The 15,463-nt window shown below is 37.2% G+C and overlaps 1 protein-coding gene across 1 annotated transcript; it reads left to right on the forward strand.

The window, feature by feature from the left end:
* The first annotated feature begins 14,219 nt into the window (after positions 1-14,219).
* Vom1r66 (vomeronasal 1 receptor 66) lies at positions 14,220-15,131 on the forward strand. The gene has a single exon (XM_039108507.1). It carries the CDS (start codon positions 14,220-14,222, stop codon positions 15,129-15,131), a length of 912 nt encoding a protein of 303 aa, XP_038964435.1.
* The last annotated feature ends 332 nt before the right edge of the window (positions 15,132-15,463 follow it).

Genomic DNA, 15,463 nt, shown 5'->3' on the forward strand with positions numbered 1-15,463 from the left:
TCATACAAGAAAAGAAAAGCAAAGGGATACATATTGGTAAGGAAGAAGTCAAAATATCACTATTTGAGGATGATAGTATATTTAAAAGACCCCAAAAGTTCCACCAGAGAACTACTTAATCTTATAAACAACTTCAGCAATGTGGCTGGGTATAAAATTAACTCAAGCAAATCAGTAGACTTCCTCTACACAGGGAATAAACAGGCTGAGAAAGAAATTACAGAATCAACACCCTTCATTATAGTAAATGATGTAATATACTTCTGTGTGACTTTAACCAAGCAAGTGAAATATCTGAATGATAAGAATTTTGAGCCTCTGAAGAAAGAAATTGAAGAAGATCTCAGAAGATGGAAAGGTCTTCCGTGCTCATGGATTGGCAGGATTAATATAGTAAAAATGACCCTTTTCCCAAAAGCAATCTACAGATTAGAGCAATTCCCATCAAAATTCCAATCCAATTCTTCATAGAGTTAGAAAGAATAATTTGCAAGTTCATCTGGAATAACAAAAAACCCAGGCAAACTAAAAATATCCTCAACAATAAAAGGACTTCTAGGGAAATCACGATCCCTGACTTCAAGCAGTATTACAGAGCAATAGTGATAAAAAAAACTGTATGCTATTGGTACAGAGAGAGACAGATAGACCAGTGGAATAGAATTGAAGACCCAGAAATGAACCCACACAGCTATGATTGCTTGATTTTTGACACTGGAGCCGAAACCATCCAATGGAAAAAAGAGAAATTTCAGCAAATGGCACTGGTTCAACAGGATGTCAGCATGTAGAAGAATGCAAATCGATCCATTCTTATCACCATATACATAGCTCAAGTCCAAGTAGATCAAGGACATCCACATCAAACCAGATACACTCACACTAATAGAAGAAAACATGGGGAAGAATTCCAACACATGGGCACTGGAGAAAATTTCCTGAACAGACCACCAATTGCTTATGCTCTAAGATCAAGAATCGGTAAATGGGATCTTCATAAATGTGCAAAGCTTCTGTAAGGCAAAGGACACTGTCATTAGAACAAAACAGAAACTAACAGATTAGGAATTAATTTTTACCCAGCCTACAACTGATAGAGGGCTAATATCCAAAATGTACAAAGAACTCATGATGTTAGTCTTCAGAGAGACAAATAACCCAATTAAAAATGGGGCACAGAGTTAAATAAAGAATTCATAGCTGAGGAATGCCAAATAGCTGAGAAACACCTAAAGAAATGTTCAACATCTTTAGTCATAAGGGAAATGCAAATCAAAACAACTCTGAGATTTCACCTCACACCAGCGAGAATGGTTAAGATCAAAAACTCAGGTGACAGCAAATGCTGGCGAGGAAGTGTGAGTTCTTTGTATATTTTGGATATAAGCCCTCTATCTGTTGTAGGATTGGTAAAGATCTTTTCCCAATCTGTTGGCTGTCGTTTTGTCCTAACCACAGTGTCCTTTGCCTTACAGCAGCTTTGCAGTTTTATGAGATCTCATTAGTCAATTCTTGATCTTAGATCATAGCCATTGGTGTTGTTTTCAGGAAATTTTCTCCAGTGCCCATGTGTTCGAGATGCTTCCCCACTTTTCCTCTATTAGTTTGAGATTATCTGGTTTGATGTGCAGGTCCTTGATCCACTTGGACTTAAGCTTTGTACAGAGTGATAAGCATGGATCAATCTGCATTCTTCTACATACTGACCTCCAGTTGAACCAGCACCATTTGCTGAAAAGGCTATCATTTTTCCATTGGATGGTTTTGGAACATTTGTCAAAAATCAAGAGACCATTTGTGTGTGGGTTCATTTCTGGGTCTTCAATTCTATTCCACCTGTCTATCTGTCTGTCTCTGTGCCAATAGTATGCAGTTTTTATCACTATTGCTCTGTAATACTACTTGAGTTCTGGGATAGTGAATCCCCCAGAAGTCCTTTTATTGTTGAGGACAGTTTTAGCTATACTGGGTTTTTTGTTATTCCAGATGAATTTTCTAATTTCAATGCAAAATTTATTTAAGTATAGTTAAGGATATATATTACACAAAGCCCAAGTCAGATTCCAAGTAGCAACTTTTTATTTATTTATTTATTTATTTATTTATTTATTTATTTATTTATTTATTTTTTATTAACTTGAGTATTTCTTATATACATTTCGAGTGTTATTCCCTTTTCCGGGTTCCGGGCAAACATTCCCCTAATCCCTCCCTCTCCCCTTCTCTAGGGGGGTTCCCCTCCCCATCCTCCCCCCATTGCCGCCCTCCCCCCAACAATCTAGTTCACTGTGGGTTCAGTCTTAGCAAAACCCAGGGCTTCCCCTTCCACTGGTGCTCTTACTAGGATATACATTGCTACCTATGAGGTCAGAATCCAGGGTCAGTCCATGTATAGCCTTTAGGTAGTGGCTTAGTCCCTGGAAGCTCTGGTTGCTTGGCATTGTTGTACATATGGGGTCTCGAGCCCCTTCAAGCTCTTCCAGTTCTTTCTCTGATTCCTTCAACGGGGGTCCCGTTCTCAGTTCAGGGGTTTGCTGCTGGCATTCGCCACTGTATTTGCTGTATTCTGGCTGTGTCTCTCAGGAGCGATCTACATCCGGCACCTGTCGGCCTGCACTTCTTTGCTTCATCCATCTTGTCGAATTGGATGCCTGTATATGTATGGGCCACATGTGGGGCAGGCTCTGAATGGGTGTTCCTTCTGTGTCTGTTTTAATCTTTGCCTCTCTATTCCCTGCCAAGGGTATTCTTGTTCCCCTTTTAAAGAAGGAGTGAAGCATTCACATTTTGATCATCCGTCTTGAGTTTCATTTGTTCTAGGCATGTAGGGTAATTCAAGCATTTGGACTAATAGCCACTTATCAATGAGTGCATACCATGTGTGTTTTTCTGTGATTGGGTTACCTCACTCAGGATGATATTTTCCAGTTCCAACCATTTGCCTACGAATTTCATAAACTCGTTGTTTTTGATAGCTGAGTAATATTCAATTGTGTAGATGTACCACATTTTCTGTATCCATTCCTCTGTTGAAGGGCATCTGGGTTCTTTCCAGCTTCTGGCTATTATAAATAAGGCTGGAATGAACATAGTGGAGCACGTGTCTTTTTTATATGTTGGGACATCTTGTGGGTATATGCCCAAGAGAGGTATAGCTGGATCCTCAGGCACTTCAATGTCCAATTTTCTGAGGAACCTCCAGACTGATTTCAAGAATGATTGTACCAGTCTGCAACACCACCAACAATGGAGGAGTGTTCCTCTTTCTCCACATCCTCGCCAGCGTCTGCTGTCACCTGAATTTTTGATCTTAGCCATTATCACTGGTGTGAGGTGAAATCTCAGGGTTGTTTTGATTTGCATTTCTCTTATGACTAAAGATGTTGAACATTTCTTTAGGTGTTTCTCAGCCATTTGGCATTCCTCAGCTGTGAATTGTTTGTTTAGCTCTGAACCCCACTTTTTAATAGGGTTATTTGTCTCGCTGCGGTCTAACTTCTTGAGTTCTTTGTATATTTTGGATATAAGGCCTCTATCTGTTGTAGGATTGGTAAAGATCTTTTCCCAATCTGTTGGTTGCCATTTTGTCCTAACCACAGTGTCCTTTGCCTTACAGAAGCTTTGCAGTTTTATGAGATCCCATTTGTTGATTCTTGATCTTAGAGCATAAGCCATTGGTGTTTTGTTCAGGAAATTTTTTCCAGTGCCCATGTGTTCCAGATGCTTCCCTAGTTTTTCTTCTATTAGTTTGAGTGTGTCTGGTTTGATGTGGAGGTCCTTGATCCACTTGGACTTAAGCTTTGTACAGGGTGATAAGCATGGATCGATCTGCATTCTTCTACATGTTGACCTCCAGTTGAACCAGCACCATTTGCTGAAAATGCTATCTTTTTTCCATTGGATGGTTTTGGCTCCTTTGTCAAAAATCAAGTGCCCATAGGTGTGTGGGTTCATTTCTGGGTCTTCAATTCTATTCCATTGGTCTATCTGTCTGTCTCTGTACCAATACCATGCAGTTTTTATCACTATTGCTCTGTAATACTGCTTGAGTTCAGGGATAGTGATTCCCCCTGAAGTCCTTTTATTGTTGAGGATAGCTTTAGCTATCCTAACAAGATAGATAAACTCTTAGCCAGACTAACGAGAGGACACAGAGAGTGTTTCCAAATTAACAAAATCAGAAATGAAAAGGGAGACATAACTACAGATTCAGAGGAAATTCAAAAAATCATCAGATCTTACTATAAAAGCCTATATTCAACAAAACTTGAAAATCTGCAGGAAATGGACAATTTCCTAGACAGATACCAGGTACCGAAGTTAAATCAGGAACAGATAAACCAGTTAAACAACCCCATAACTCCTAAGGAAATAGAAGCAGTCATTAAAGGTCTCCCAACCAAAAAGAGCCCAGGTCCAGACGGGTTTAGTGCAGAATTCTATCAGACCTTCATAGAAGACCTCATACCAATATTATCCAAACTATTCCACAAAATTGAAACAGATGGAGCACTACCGAATTCCTTCTATGAAGCCACAATTACTCTTATACCTAAACCACACAAAGACCCAACAAAGAAAGAGAACTTCAGACCAATTTCCCTTATGAATATCGACGCAAAAATACTGAACAAAATTCTGGCAAACCGAATCCAAGAGCACATCAAAACAGTCATCTACCATGATCAAGTGGGCTTATTCCCAGGCATGCAGGGATGGTTCAATATACAGAAAACCATCAACATGATCCATTATATAAACAAACTGAAAGAACAAAACCACATGATCATTTCATTAGATGCTGAGAAAGCATTTGACAAAATTCAACACCCCTTCATGATGAAGGTCCTAGAAAGAATAGGAATTCAAGGCCCATACCTAAACATAGTAAAAGCCATATACAGCAAACCATTTGCTAACATTAAACTAAATGGAGAGAAACTTGAAGCAATCCCACTAAAATCAGGGACTAGACAAGGCTGCCCACTCTCTCCCTACTTATTCAATATAGTTCTTGAAGTTCTAGCCAGAGCAATCAGACAACAAAAGGAGGTCAAGGGGATACAGATTGGAAAAGAAGAAGTCAAAATATCACTATTTGCAGATGATATGATAGTATATTTAAGTGATCCCAAAAGTTCCACCAGAGAACTACTAAACTCACAAACTGATAAACAACTTCAGCAAAGTGACTGGGTATAAAATTAACTCAAATAAATCAGTAAACTTCCTCTACATAAAAGAGAAAGAAGCCGAGAAAGAAATTAGGGAAACGACACCCTTCATAATAGACCCAAATAATATAAAGTAACTCAGTGTGACTTTAACCAAGCAAGTAAAAGATTTGTACAATAAGAACTTCAAGACACTGAAGAAAGAAATTGAAGAAGACCTCAGAAGATGGAAAGATCCCCCATGCTCATGGGTTGGCAGGATTAATATAGTAAAAATGGCCATTTTACCAAAAGCGACCTACAGATTCAATGCAATCCGCATCAAAATACCAATCCAATTCTTCAAAGAGTTAGACAGAACAATTTGCAAATTCATCTGGAACAACAAAAAACCCAGGATAGCTAAAACTATCCTCAACAATAAAAGGACTACAGGGGGAATCACTATCCCTGAACTCAAGCAGTATTACAGAGCAATAGTGATAAAAACTGCATGGTATTGGTACAGAGACAGACAGATAGACCAATGGAATAGAATTGAAGACCCAGAAATGAACCCACACACCTATGGGCACTTGATTTTTGACAAAGGAGCCAAAACCATCCAATGGAAAAAAGATAGCATTTTCAGCAAATGGTGCTGGTTCAACTGGAGGTCAACATGTAGAAGAATGCAGATCGATCCATGCTTATCACCCTGTACAAAGCTTAAGTCCAAGTTGCCCGGAAACTGGGAAAGGGAATAACACTCGAAATGTATATAAGAAATACTCAAGTTAATAATAATAAAAAAAAAGAGTTTATCTATCTTGTTGATTTTCTCAAAGAACCAACTTTTGGTTCTGTTGATTCTTTCTGTGGTCCTTTTTGTTTCTACTTGCTTGATTTCAGCTCTGAGTTTGATTATTTCCTGGCTTCTACTCCTCCTGGGTGTATTTGCTTCTTTTTGTTCTAGAGCTTTTAGGTGTGCTGTGAAGCTGCTGACATATGCTCTTTCCTGTTTCTTTCTGCAGGCACTCAGCGCTATGAGTTTTCCTCTTAGCACAGCTTTCATTGTGTCCCATAAGTTTGGGTATGTTGTACCTTCATTTTCATTTAATTCTAAAAATCTTTAATTTCTTTCTTTATTTCTTCCTTGACCAGGTTATCATTGAGTAGATCATTGTTCAATTTCCACGTATATGTGGGCATTCTTCCCTTATTGTTATTGAAGACCAATTTTAGGCCGTGGTGGTCCGATAGCACGCATGGGATTATTTCTATCTTTCTGCACCTGTTGAGGCCCGTTTTTTGACCAACTATATGGTCAATTTTGGAGAAAGTACCATGAGGAGCTAAGAAGAAGTTATATCCTTTTGCTTTAGGATAGAATGTTCTGTAAATATCTGTTAAGTCCATTTGGCTCATGACTTCTCTTAGTCTGTCTACGTCTCTGTTTAATTTCTGTTTCCATGATCTGTCCATTGATGAGAGTGGGGTGTTGAAATCTCCTACTGTTATTGTGTGAGGTGCAATGTGTGTTTTGAGCTTTAGTAAGGTTTCTTTTACGCATGTAGGTGTCCTTTTATTTGGGGCATAGATATTTAGGATTGAGAGTTCATCTTGGTGAATTTTTCCCTTGATGAATATGAAGTGTCCTTCCTTATCGTTTTTGATGACTTTTAGTTGCAAATTGATTTTATTTGATATTAGAATGGCTACTCCAGCTTGCTTCTTCTGACCATTTGCTTGGAAAGTTGTTTTCCTGCCTTTCACTCTTAGGTAGTGTCTGTCTTTGTCTCTGAGGTGTGTTTCCTGTAGGCAGCAGAATGCAGGGTCCTCGTTGTGTATCCAGTTTGTTAATCTATGTCTTTTTATTGGGGAGTTGAGGCCATTGATGTTGAGAGATATTAAGGAATAGTGATTTTTGCTTCCTGTTACATTCATATTTGGATATGAGGTTATGTTTGTGTACTTTTCTTCTCTTTGTTTTGTTGCCAAGACGGTTAGTTTCTTGCTTCTTCTAGGGTATAGCTTGCCTCCTTATGTTGGGCTTTACCATTTATTATCCTTTGTAGTGCTGGATTTGTAGAAAGATATTGTGTAAATTTGGTTTTGTCATGGAATAACTTGATTTATCCATCTATGTTAATTGAGAGTGTTGCAGGATACAGTAACCTGGACTGGCATTTGTGTTCTCCTAGGATCTGTATCACATCTGTCCAGGATCTTCTGGCTTTCATAGTCTCTGGTGAGAAGTCTGGTGTGATTCTGATAGGTCTGTCTTTATAAGTTACTTGACCTTTTTCCCTTACTGCTTTTAATATTCTTTCTTTATTTTCTGCATTTGGTGTTTTGACTATTATGTGATGGGAGAAGTTTCTTTTCTGGTCCAATCTATTTGGAGCTCTGTAGGCTTCTTGTATGCCTATGGGTATCTCTTTTTTTAGGTTAGGGAAGTTTTCTTCTATGATTTTGTTGAATATATTTACTGGTCCTTTGAGCTGGGAGTCTTCACTCTCTTCTCTACCTATTATCCCTAGGTTTGATCTTCTCATTGAATCCTCGATTTCCTGTATGTTTTGGACCAGGCAGGTCGCTTGGCGTAGAAAAGTTGGTCTTACCTGTGGTCTCGCAGCTCAAGTTGCTCGTGAGGGACTGCTTTTGAGCTCCGTGAGGGCAGCACCAGGAGGGCCTGTGCAGCCTTTTCCGGGAATGCGGTGCACCGGGTTCCCAGATAGCATTAGGTGTTTTCCTCTGGATTCAGAAATGTGGGCAGATTGTAGTCTCTTCTGGCTTCCCAGGTGTGTCTGCCCCTCTGAAGGTTTAGCTCTCCCTCCCACAGTATTTTGGTGTAGAGAAATATTGAAGGGCCCGGGTGGTATCTTGAGTGCTGGGGACCTGCAGCTCTAGTGATTTTATCTTCTGGTTCCCAGAGGCTGTATACAGTTTCCTCTTGGTCCAGGGATGTGGGCAGGGGTGGGCAGTATTGGTGGTCTCTCCTACTCTGCAATCTCAGGAGTACCCACCTGTCCAGGCGGTGAGCTTTCTTTCTCAAGGGGTTTGGGAGCAGTGAGCTGCAGGCTGGGATCTGTGAGGTTAGGGATCCAGCTAAAAACCCCCTGTATTTCTTTAAGGAAGTTATTTACATCCTTTTTCCTCTATTATCATCAGGAGATGTCATTTTAAATCAAAATCTTTCTTTTGAGATATATTGGGGTATCCAGAACTTGCTATGGTAGGAGAACTGGATTTTGATGATGCAAACTGGCCTTGGTTTCTGTTCCTTAGGTTCTTGTGTTTGCCTCTTGCCATCTTGTTATCTCTAATGTTAGTTGGTCTTGCTGTCTCCTTCTGGAGCTTGTCCCTTCTGTGGGCTGGTGAGCCTGTGATTTTCGGAGTTAGAGCACTCCTGGGCAACCAGCTCTCTCTTCACAGGCTTTGGGTTGGGAGAGCTGTTGGACAGTTGGGAGAGCTATCTCTCACAGATAGAGACCAGAAAGATCCTGTCCCAGGCTGCTCAGGGGTTCCTGTGCCCTGTGTGCTCCTGTTATGTCCCTTTTTGGACAGTTAATAGCGTGAAAGTGGGGTCTCACCTGTGGGCTTAGGAGTGAGAACACTCCTGGGAATCCTGCTCTATTCAGTCAGGTCTGGAGGGCTGTAGAACAACCTTAGCTCTGGGTACAGTTGGAGACTTGACAAAAAAATCACTTTTGTATTTGTTGAGTTTTATTTATTTGTAATTTGTGTTTTCTCTTAGAGCTTTCAATTCACTTTTTTTCTTTTCTTTTCTTTTTTTTGTGTGTTGTATATTTAGTGTTTTAAATATAGGATGCATTGAAAGTTTTGTTTGTGATCTTTGCTTTTTTTTTTTTTCATTCTGTGGGCTTCTTACATTATATGCTTGTGTTTTTGGGCAAGTTTTCCTCTATAATCTTGTTGAAATTCCTATGTTTACCATTGACTTGGAATTCTTTTCTGTCACCCATGTCTATAATTTCAAGCTTTGATTTATTTATGGTATCCCTCATACACAATATGTTCTAGGCATACAATCTGCCAACTGAACTACATTTCCAGTCCCATAGCTTGTTTTCTGCTGATAATACAGTTGTATTATCTCCTGTGAGTGTGCTATGTCTGAAAAATTGCATATCCTTAGGAGGTTACAGTTTCTTAATTTTTTCAGAAGAGATGTTAATTTCTAAGTGAAAGTGAAGTTACTGCCCTATGAGTACGAAGGGCACCATCAATGATTTGGATACCTTAGGCAATCTGAATTGCTTTTTTAATTCTTGTAAATGGGATATTATTATTTTTACTTTATTTTTTTCACAATGGCTTAGATCAGTTAATCCACTAAGAGAGATATGGCCTGGAGAGAATAGCTCACACATGGGAAACCCAGAACTCATCTGTTCTTACTCTTATTTGTTCTTCTGGAATTAGGGAAGTCTCCTTTACCATTTGAAGGTACCACTTTGTCAAGGTCAGAATTGTCTTTTTCAGATGACATGATAACTGTAGGTCTAGAGGGAGAGGAGCTGATGACATTTATTCCTTATAAATATTTCTTAGGCTCTCATTCTACAAGGATGTTTATGAGAGGCCCAGATGGTGAGTGTATTTTTTTTAAATTCTCTTCATTATAATGAAGGTTGCAGTAGGTAGGTAGGTGACAGAGTGAAGCAGTATTCTGTAATAAATGATTAGAGATATTTCTGCTTACAATTTTACTTTTGAGCTATGTTGTATCATAAGTAAACCAGAGATGCTTGCAGAGTTGAGAATGTCAGTGTAAAGATTAATAAAAGAACACAGATTTCACTCAATTTGATCTCTTTTATATGTGACATAGACAGGACCTAGCAAAAGTATGGATAGAGACAGGAAAAGCTAAAAGGCTGAAGATGATCATTGATTATTATATATTAAACGAAAATATCATGATACCAATTACTTTTATAATGAATCTAAACTGACCTATGTTTAAGAGTAACTCCATCTCAGTCTTTTTAGGAGCGCATCTGACATGATTGTACTGAGCATGTGCTCTAAGAATTCTAAGACCATGGTTCCACCTAGTTATGGCCAACTGTGTTAGTTTTCCATCCCTGTAACAAAACACCTGAGTTGAACACCTGTGAAAATAATGTGACAGCCATTTATTTTTTACCTGGAGTCTATCTATAACACTGATGCATTTATATTGTATTTTTTTTTTTTACAATTTTACTCTTTTCTCAAGTTAACTCATTGTATTCACTTATTTATATGAAACCCAGGCTGTGAATATAGAACAAATGTTAACTAATGTAGTGTTTATCATTAATTTTCCAGTGTGTTAAATTTGGGTATACTGATGAAAGTTTCAATTAAAGACATAGTAAAGTGTGAAACTCTCTTAACACCATATAAGTTTTAAATGTTTTACATAGATTTGTTTAGTATATTGCAATGATTTCTTATAAAGTAGATATTTCATAGGCACTTTAAAAATATTTGGAAATCTCACCTCATTTATTAAATGCTTGTAAAGTTATCCTTATACAAATGAAATTTTCAGTAGGAGGTTTAGTAGAATGAATTCTTTTTCTTATTTCAGGCTTCCTTATAGCATTGAAACTGAATATTATTGAGGAGGGTTTCATTAGTAGTGAGAAATACACTTATAATTCTTGAATAAAATAAATTATTTAATGTACAATATCACTAAGTTTACATCTAATAGTTAAAAATACGGTTTCTGGGTAATTATACCCAGAAACACACACACACACACACACACACACACACACACACACACACACACACACACTTCTAGTCAGCATTCTCCTATCTTCCTCAAACTCACACTATACATCTTGTAATGAAGCATTGTGTATGACTGTTTCCCCACAGTCTCTGCCGTGACAGTCCTGCTGCTGCTGCTTCATCTCAAGGGAACTGGCTATTAACTGCGAGATTATAATATTCTACTCAGCAATGTGTGCTTCCAGTTACACCTGTGCTAAATTTAATTTCCAAATAAAAATTCATGCATTTTAAATTATTTAAAAGTATCAGGTTAGAGCTATTAATTACTACTTTATTTAAAAGTAATAAGTGTCCTTTCTAGTACTCTATATTTTTTAAAGGTTTCATAGAACTAATTTGAGTGGCCAAGTACTTCCTCTTTCTCGCATTTCCAAAAATATTTTTGTGTTGTTGACAGATGGTAGTACATCAGCCAACAGTTTCACTTGTCACCTGAAAGTCACATACTCACTTTGTGTTCTCTCTGAGCAGCCATACAACTTTTAGGTCATTACTCACCAAAAGAGGTGAAGCTTAAAATAAAAATGACACTTTTGAATTACTATACTTGTATGTTGCCTATATTAGCAAATTTTCACAAACAGAATACAAAGATCATGATATCTGTGCTAAGCAATCCGTTCTAAAATTAAATATTGTGATAAGGAAGAGGTGAAGTGACTTGTCACAGGAGAATGTAAAGCTGTGCACGAAGACACCACCCCTGTCTCTCACTTTCTTTCTTACATGCTTCATCAGATACATGGCTGCAGAATGCTTAGTCTTTGGTCTGTGTTGATCAATAGTGCTATTTTTTCCACTATTTAAATATCTATGAATATACTCTGGTTTTTAGTACTTATAACTAAATATTGAAGCTTAAACTAATATGGAAGTCACCAAAACTGCAATTTTCATTTTAAATAAAACATGATTTTTCCAGCTTATAACCATGTTAACAAATCAGTTTTTACCCATGATTGCTATGGTCTTTTTCACCAACCCTCAGCAACAATGAGCTCCAAAGAAACATGCCAGTTTATGAATTAGAAGATGTATTGTTTTCTTTAAGTGATAAAGATTTACAAGGCAGTGGATACAAAGTACAGAGGTTGAAGTGCATATGTTTGAAATAAGAAATACGTTTACATTATTATCTCTTACCTTATTATATTATCATCTTTTTATATTAATTATAATACTTGTGCTTATATTAATAAATTTTTGAAGTATAATTAATAATAAATCATTGTATGTATATGTTTTTCCATTTATAGGTTTAAAATTAGAATTCGGCTATACTTCTTAGAATTTGCAGGCTAAGGAATGAATTAAGTATTCTTCTGGAGCTTTATTTATTTATACTATATTTTACATGTTTATATTTTGCCTTCATATATTATCTGTGCACCTCTTATATGATTGGTTAGAGAGAGTTTATATCCCCTTCAACCAGAGCCACAAGCCACCAGGTCATCGCAGAGAATCAAACCCAGGTCTTTCCCAAAGCAAAACATGCTATTGACCACTGAGGTACATGTCCACCCCATATCTTGGAATTTTTATAAACAGAACAGCATTGTGCGGCTACTGTAAATGCTGGTGGTGAGAAAATCAGATGTTTGGCTCTGGTAATTGGGATGAATCCATTCCTTTACTAGATTAAGTATTTAGGAGCAAAATAGTGTTAAAATTAAATTGTGACTTATGGTGTGATATTCATATAAAAGTTATAGAATGGTCTTAGGCACTAACTTTGAAATATTTCTAAACATACATGCATGTGTATATATATGTCGAGTATAGGCATGAACCTAAAAATGTAATTGGATACTCATTTTCTCACAAGACTCTGATTCAGTGTATTTTTCTTTTTTATCACAAGATGATTTAATGTAATAAATTAAATTACTTCAATAATAAATTAATCCTGGTCACCAGGTCCAATAACTGACATAGGCACTAAATGTAAGACTGTTGCATGACGCTCTGAAAAGTGTGTGGGTTCTGATGTTGTCTGATAACATTGGGGACTTTGTTTTCCACTACATGGGAAGGAATATGTTCTGAAACAGAAATATACAAACAGGATCACTATCTGGTCATCTTTGGTGAGTTCATGTTTGTCATACCGTTCTGATAATAGTGTTTGTCATATCATCACAGGTTCTATCTTATTGGGAAGATGTATATAGCATATAGTAACTACTGAAACCAGGAAAAGGAAAAGAGTAGCATTGACCATATAGGGTGGGATGGAAGCCCCTGAGAGCAAAATAGCGGGGCACAAATGATCTCATCAGTGAACTAGGAAAAGGGTGACTTCTCAGAGTATAGAGGGGGATAAAAACATAAGAAAAGGTAGGTAGGTAAAACCTGAACATGGATTATTGAAAACATATAACTGCTCATTCTATTAACTAATTATAGTGCCCCACAGAAAGGAATGAAAAATACTCTTTGTCTTTGTACCTGGGGGTTAGTTCTTTAAACCTGAAGTTTCACAAAAGGTAATGGGATGGGACCTAAAATGGGAGAGGCCTAGGCCATTTAGAACAATAATTAATTGTCAAAGGGTGTGGAAAGCAAACTAATGCTCTCCAATGGTATCTGTCTGTTTAATTTAGAATCTGAGGATATAAGATTTCTTGGAGAATGGAACATAAAAGCAGATAGATTGAGAAAGACATTTTGCTGATTAAACCAGTGGGATTTCCATGAATTATCAATGTGATTTCATTTGAATTATGAATCAAAGCATGGATAATTACAAACTAGAGCACAGTGAAATTATAGAATATGAGACTGACCCACCTAACATTTTGGATGTCTTTTGTGAATTATTTTTTTAGATCAGGGTAACTTTTATTCAGTTGTACAAATATGATTAAAATTCTGGGCTAATCACTACTGTTTTATGTGTTACCAAGAAATGAGGCAATTACATCAATAGTATTCGATTTCTAAGGAATGAGATTGTGTGTAATACAGGCACACAAAGTGAGCATCCTGTACAGATATGACTTTGATAATATTTATTATCTATAATCATCTATGTATATAGCAGATACACGGAAGACATTTAAATGTAGGCTATGATGTACAGTCTGGAAGATCAAGAGTTAATGAGACCGAGTATTCAAGAATTAGTATGTTAAATAGAATGATAATGTAGCCCGTGTATCACACATTTGATGTGTGCTCTATTACTTTTTCAGATGTATGAAAGAAACTTCCACTCTGCTCTTAAGATGAATACACTCTCCATGTATGTTCTCACTCAAGAATGTCCTTTATTTCCAAACTGGGCTTGGAGTCCTAGCCAATATGTTTCTTGTTTGTTTCTATATTTATGTAATTCTAGGTCACAGACCTAAGCCCACAGACTTGATCTCCTGTCAACTGACCTTCATTCACATAATGATGTTCCTCACTGGAGGGGATATTTGGCTTACAGACTTATTTATGTCACTAAACATTGAGAATGATTTCAAATGCAAAGCAACTTTTTATATTAGCAGGGTGATGAGAGGTCTCTCTATCTGCATCACCTGTCTCCTCAGTGTGTTCCAGGCTGTCACTATCAGTCCCAGTACCTCTTTGTTGGCAAGATTTAAACAAACACTAACAAAGTCCATGAAATATTCTTTCTTATTTATATGGTCCTTCAATTTGTCCTTCAGCAGTAACCGGTTCGTCTATGTTGGTGCTTATACCAATGTGAGTGAGAACAACCATATGAAGGTCACTAAATATTGTTCACTCTTACCCATGAACAACATTATCAGAGGACTGATTTTAACAGTGACAACTTCTAGAGATGTGTTTCTTGTAGGAGTCATGTTGATCACAAGTACATACATGATGATTATCTTGTTCAGACATCAGAGACAATGCAAGCATCTTCATAGCATCAGCCAGCTGAGAGTGTCTCCTGAGAGAAGGGCCACCCAGACCATCTTGCTGCTGGTGATTTTCTTTGTGGTCATGTATTGGGTAGACTACATCATCTCATCTATATCAGTCCTGTTTTGGATGTATGACCCAGTCATGCTGACTGTTCAGAAGTTTGTGATGAATGCCTATCCCACAATTACTCCTTTGGTACAAATCAGTTTTGATAACAGAATAATAATTATACTGAAAAACCTGCAGTCAAAGCACCACCACGTATTTTTTTAAAAAGATATTTCCTTTTTTCTTTAAAAAGCTATTATTTCTTTTTTTATATGTACAAATATTGTGCCAGAGTACATGCATGTGTCTATTCTGATGTCCACAGAGATGAGAAGATGGCAGGGTTCCCCCTGAAAGTGGACTTAGGTATCCTGTATAGCCCCATTTATCTTATTTCTGAAATACAGATTCTTTTTTAAGTTTAATGGGTCAAGTTAGAAACAAGATTATTCATATAATTTAAATAAAATTTGTTATTGCATGTATATCTTCTTTTTCCAATTTGGTCGCCAAATAATAGAGAGTTATTAAATCAATTGTACACATTAAATTGATAT

Source organism: Rattus norvegicus, chromosome 4, assembly GCF_036323735.1.
Source record: "Rattus norvegicus strain BN/NHsdMcwi chromosome 4, GRCr8, whole genome shotgun sequence".
Taxonomy (NCBI): Eukaryota; Metazoa; Chordata; class Mammalia; order Rodentia; family Muridae; genus Rattus; species Rattus norvegicus.

What these genes read in the sequence shown, in the direction of transcription:
- Vom1r66 (XM_039108507.1), top strand. Translation starts at nt 14,220, where the DNA reads ATGTTCTCACTCAAGAATGTCCTTTATTTCCAAACTGGGCTTGGAGTC.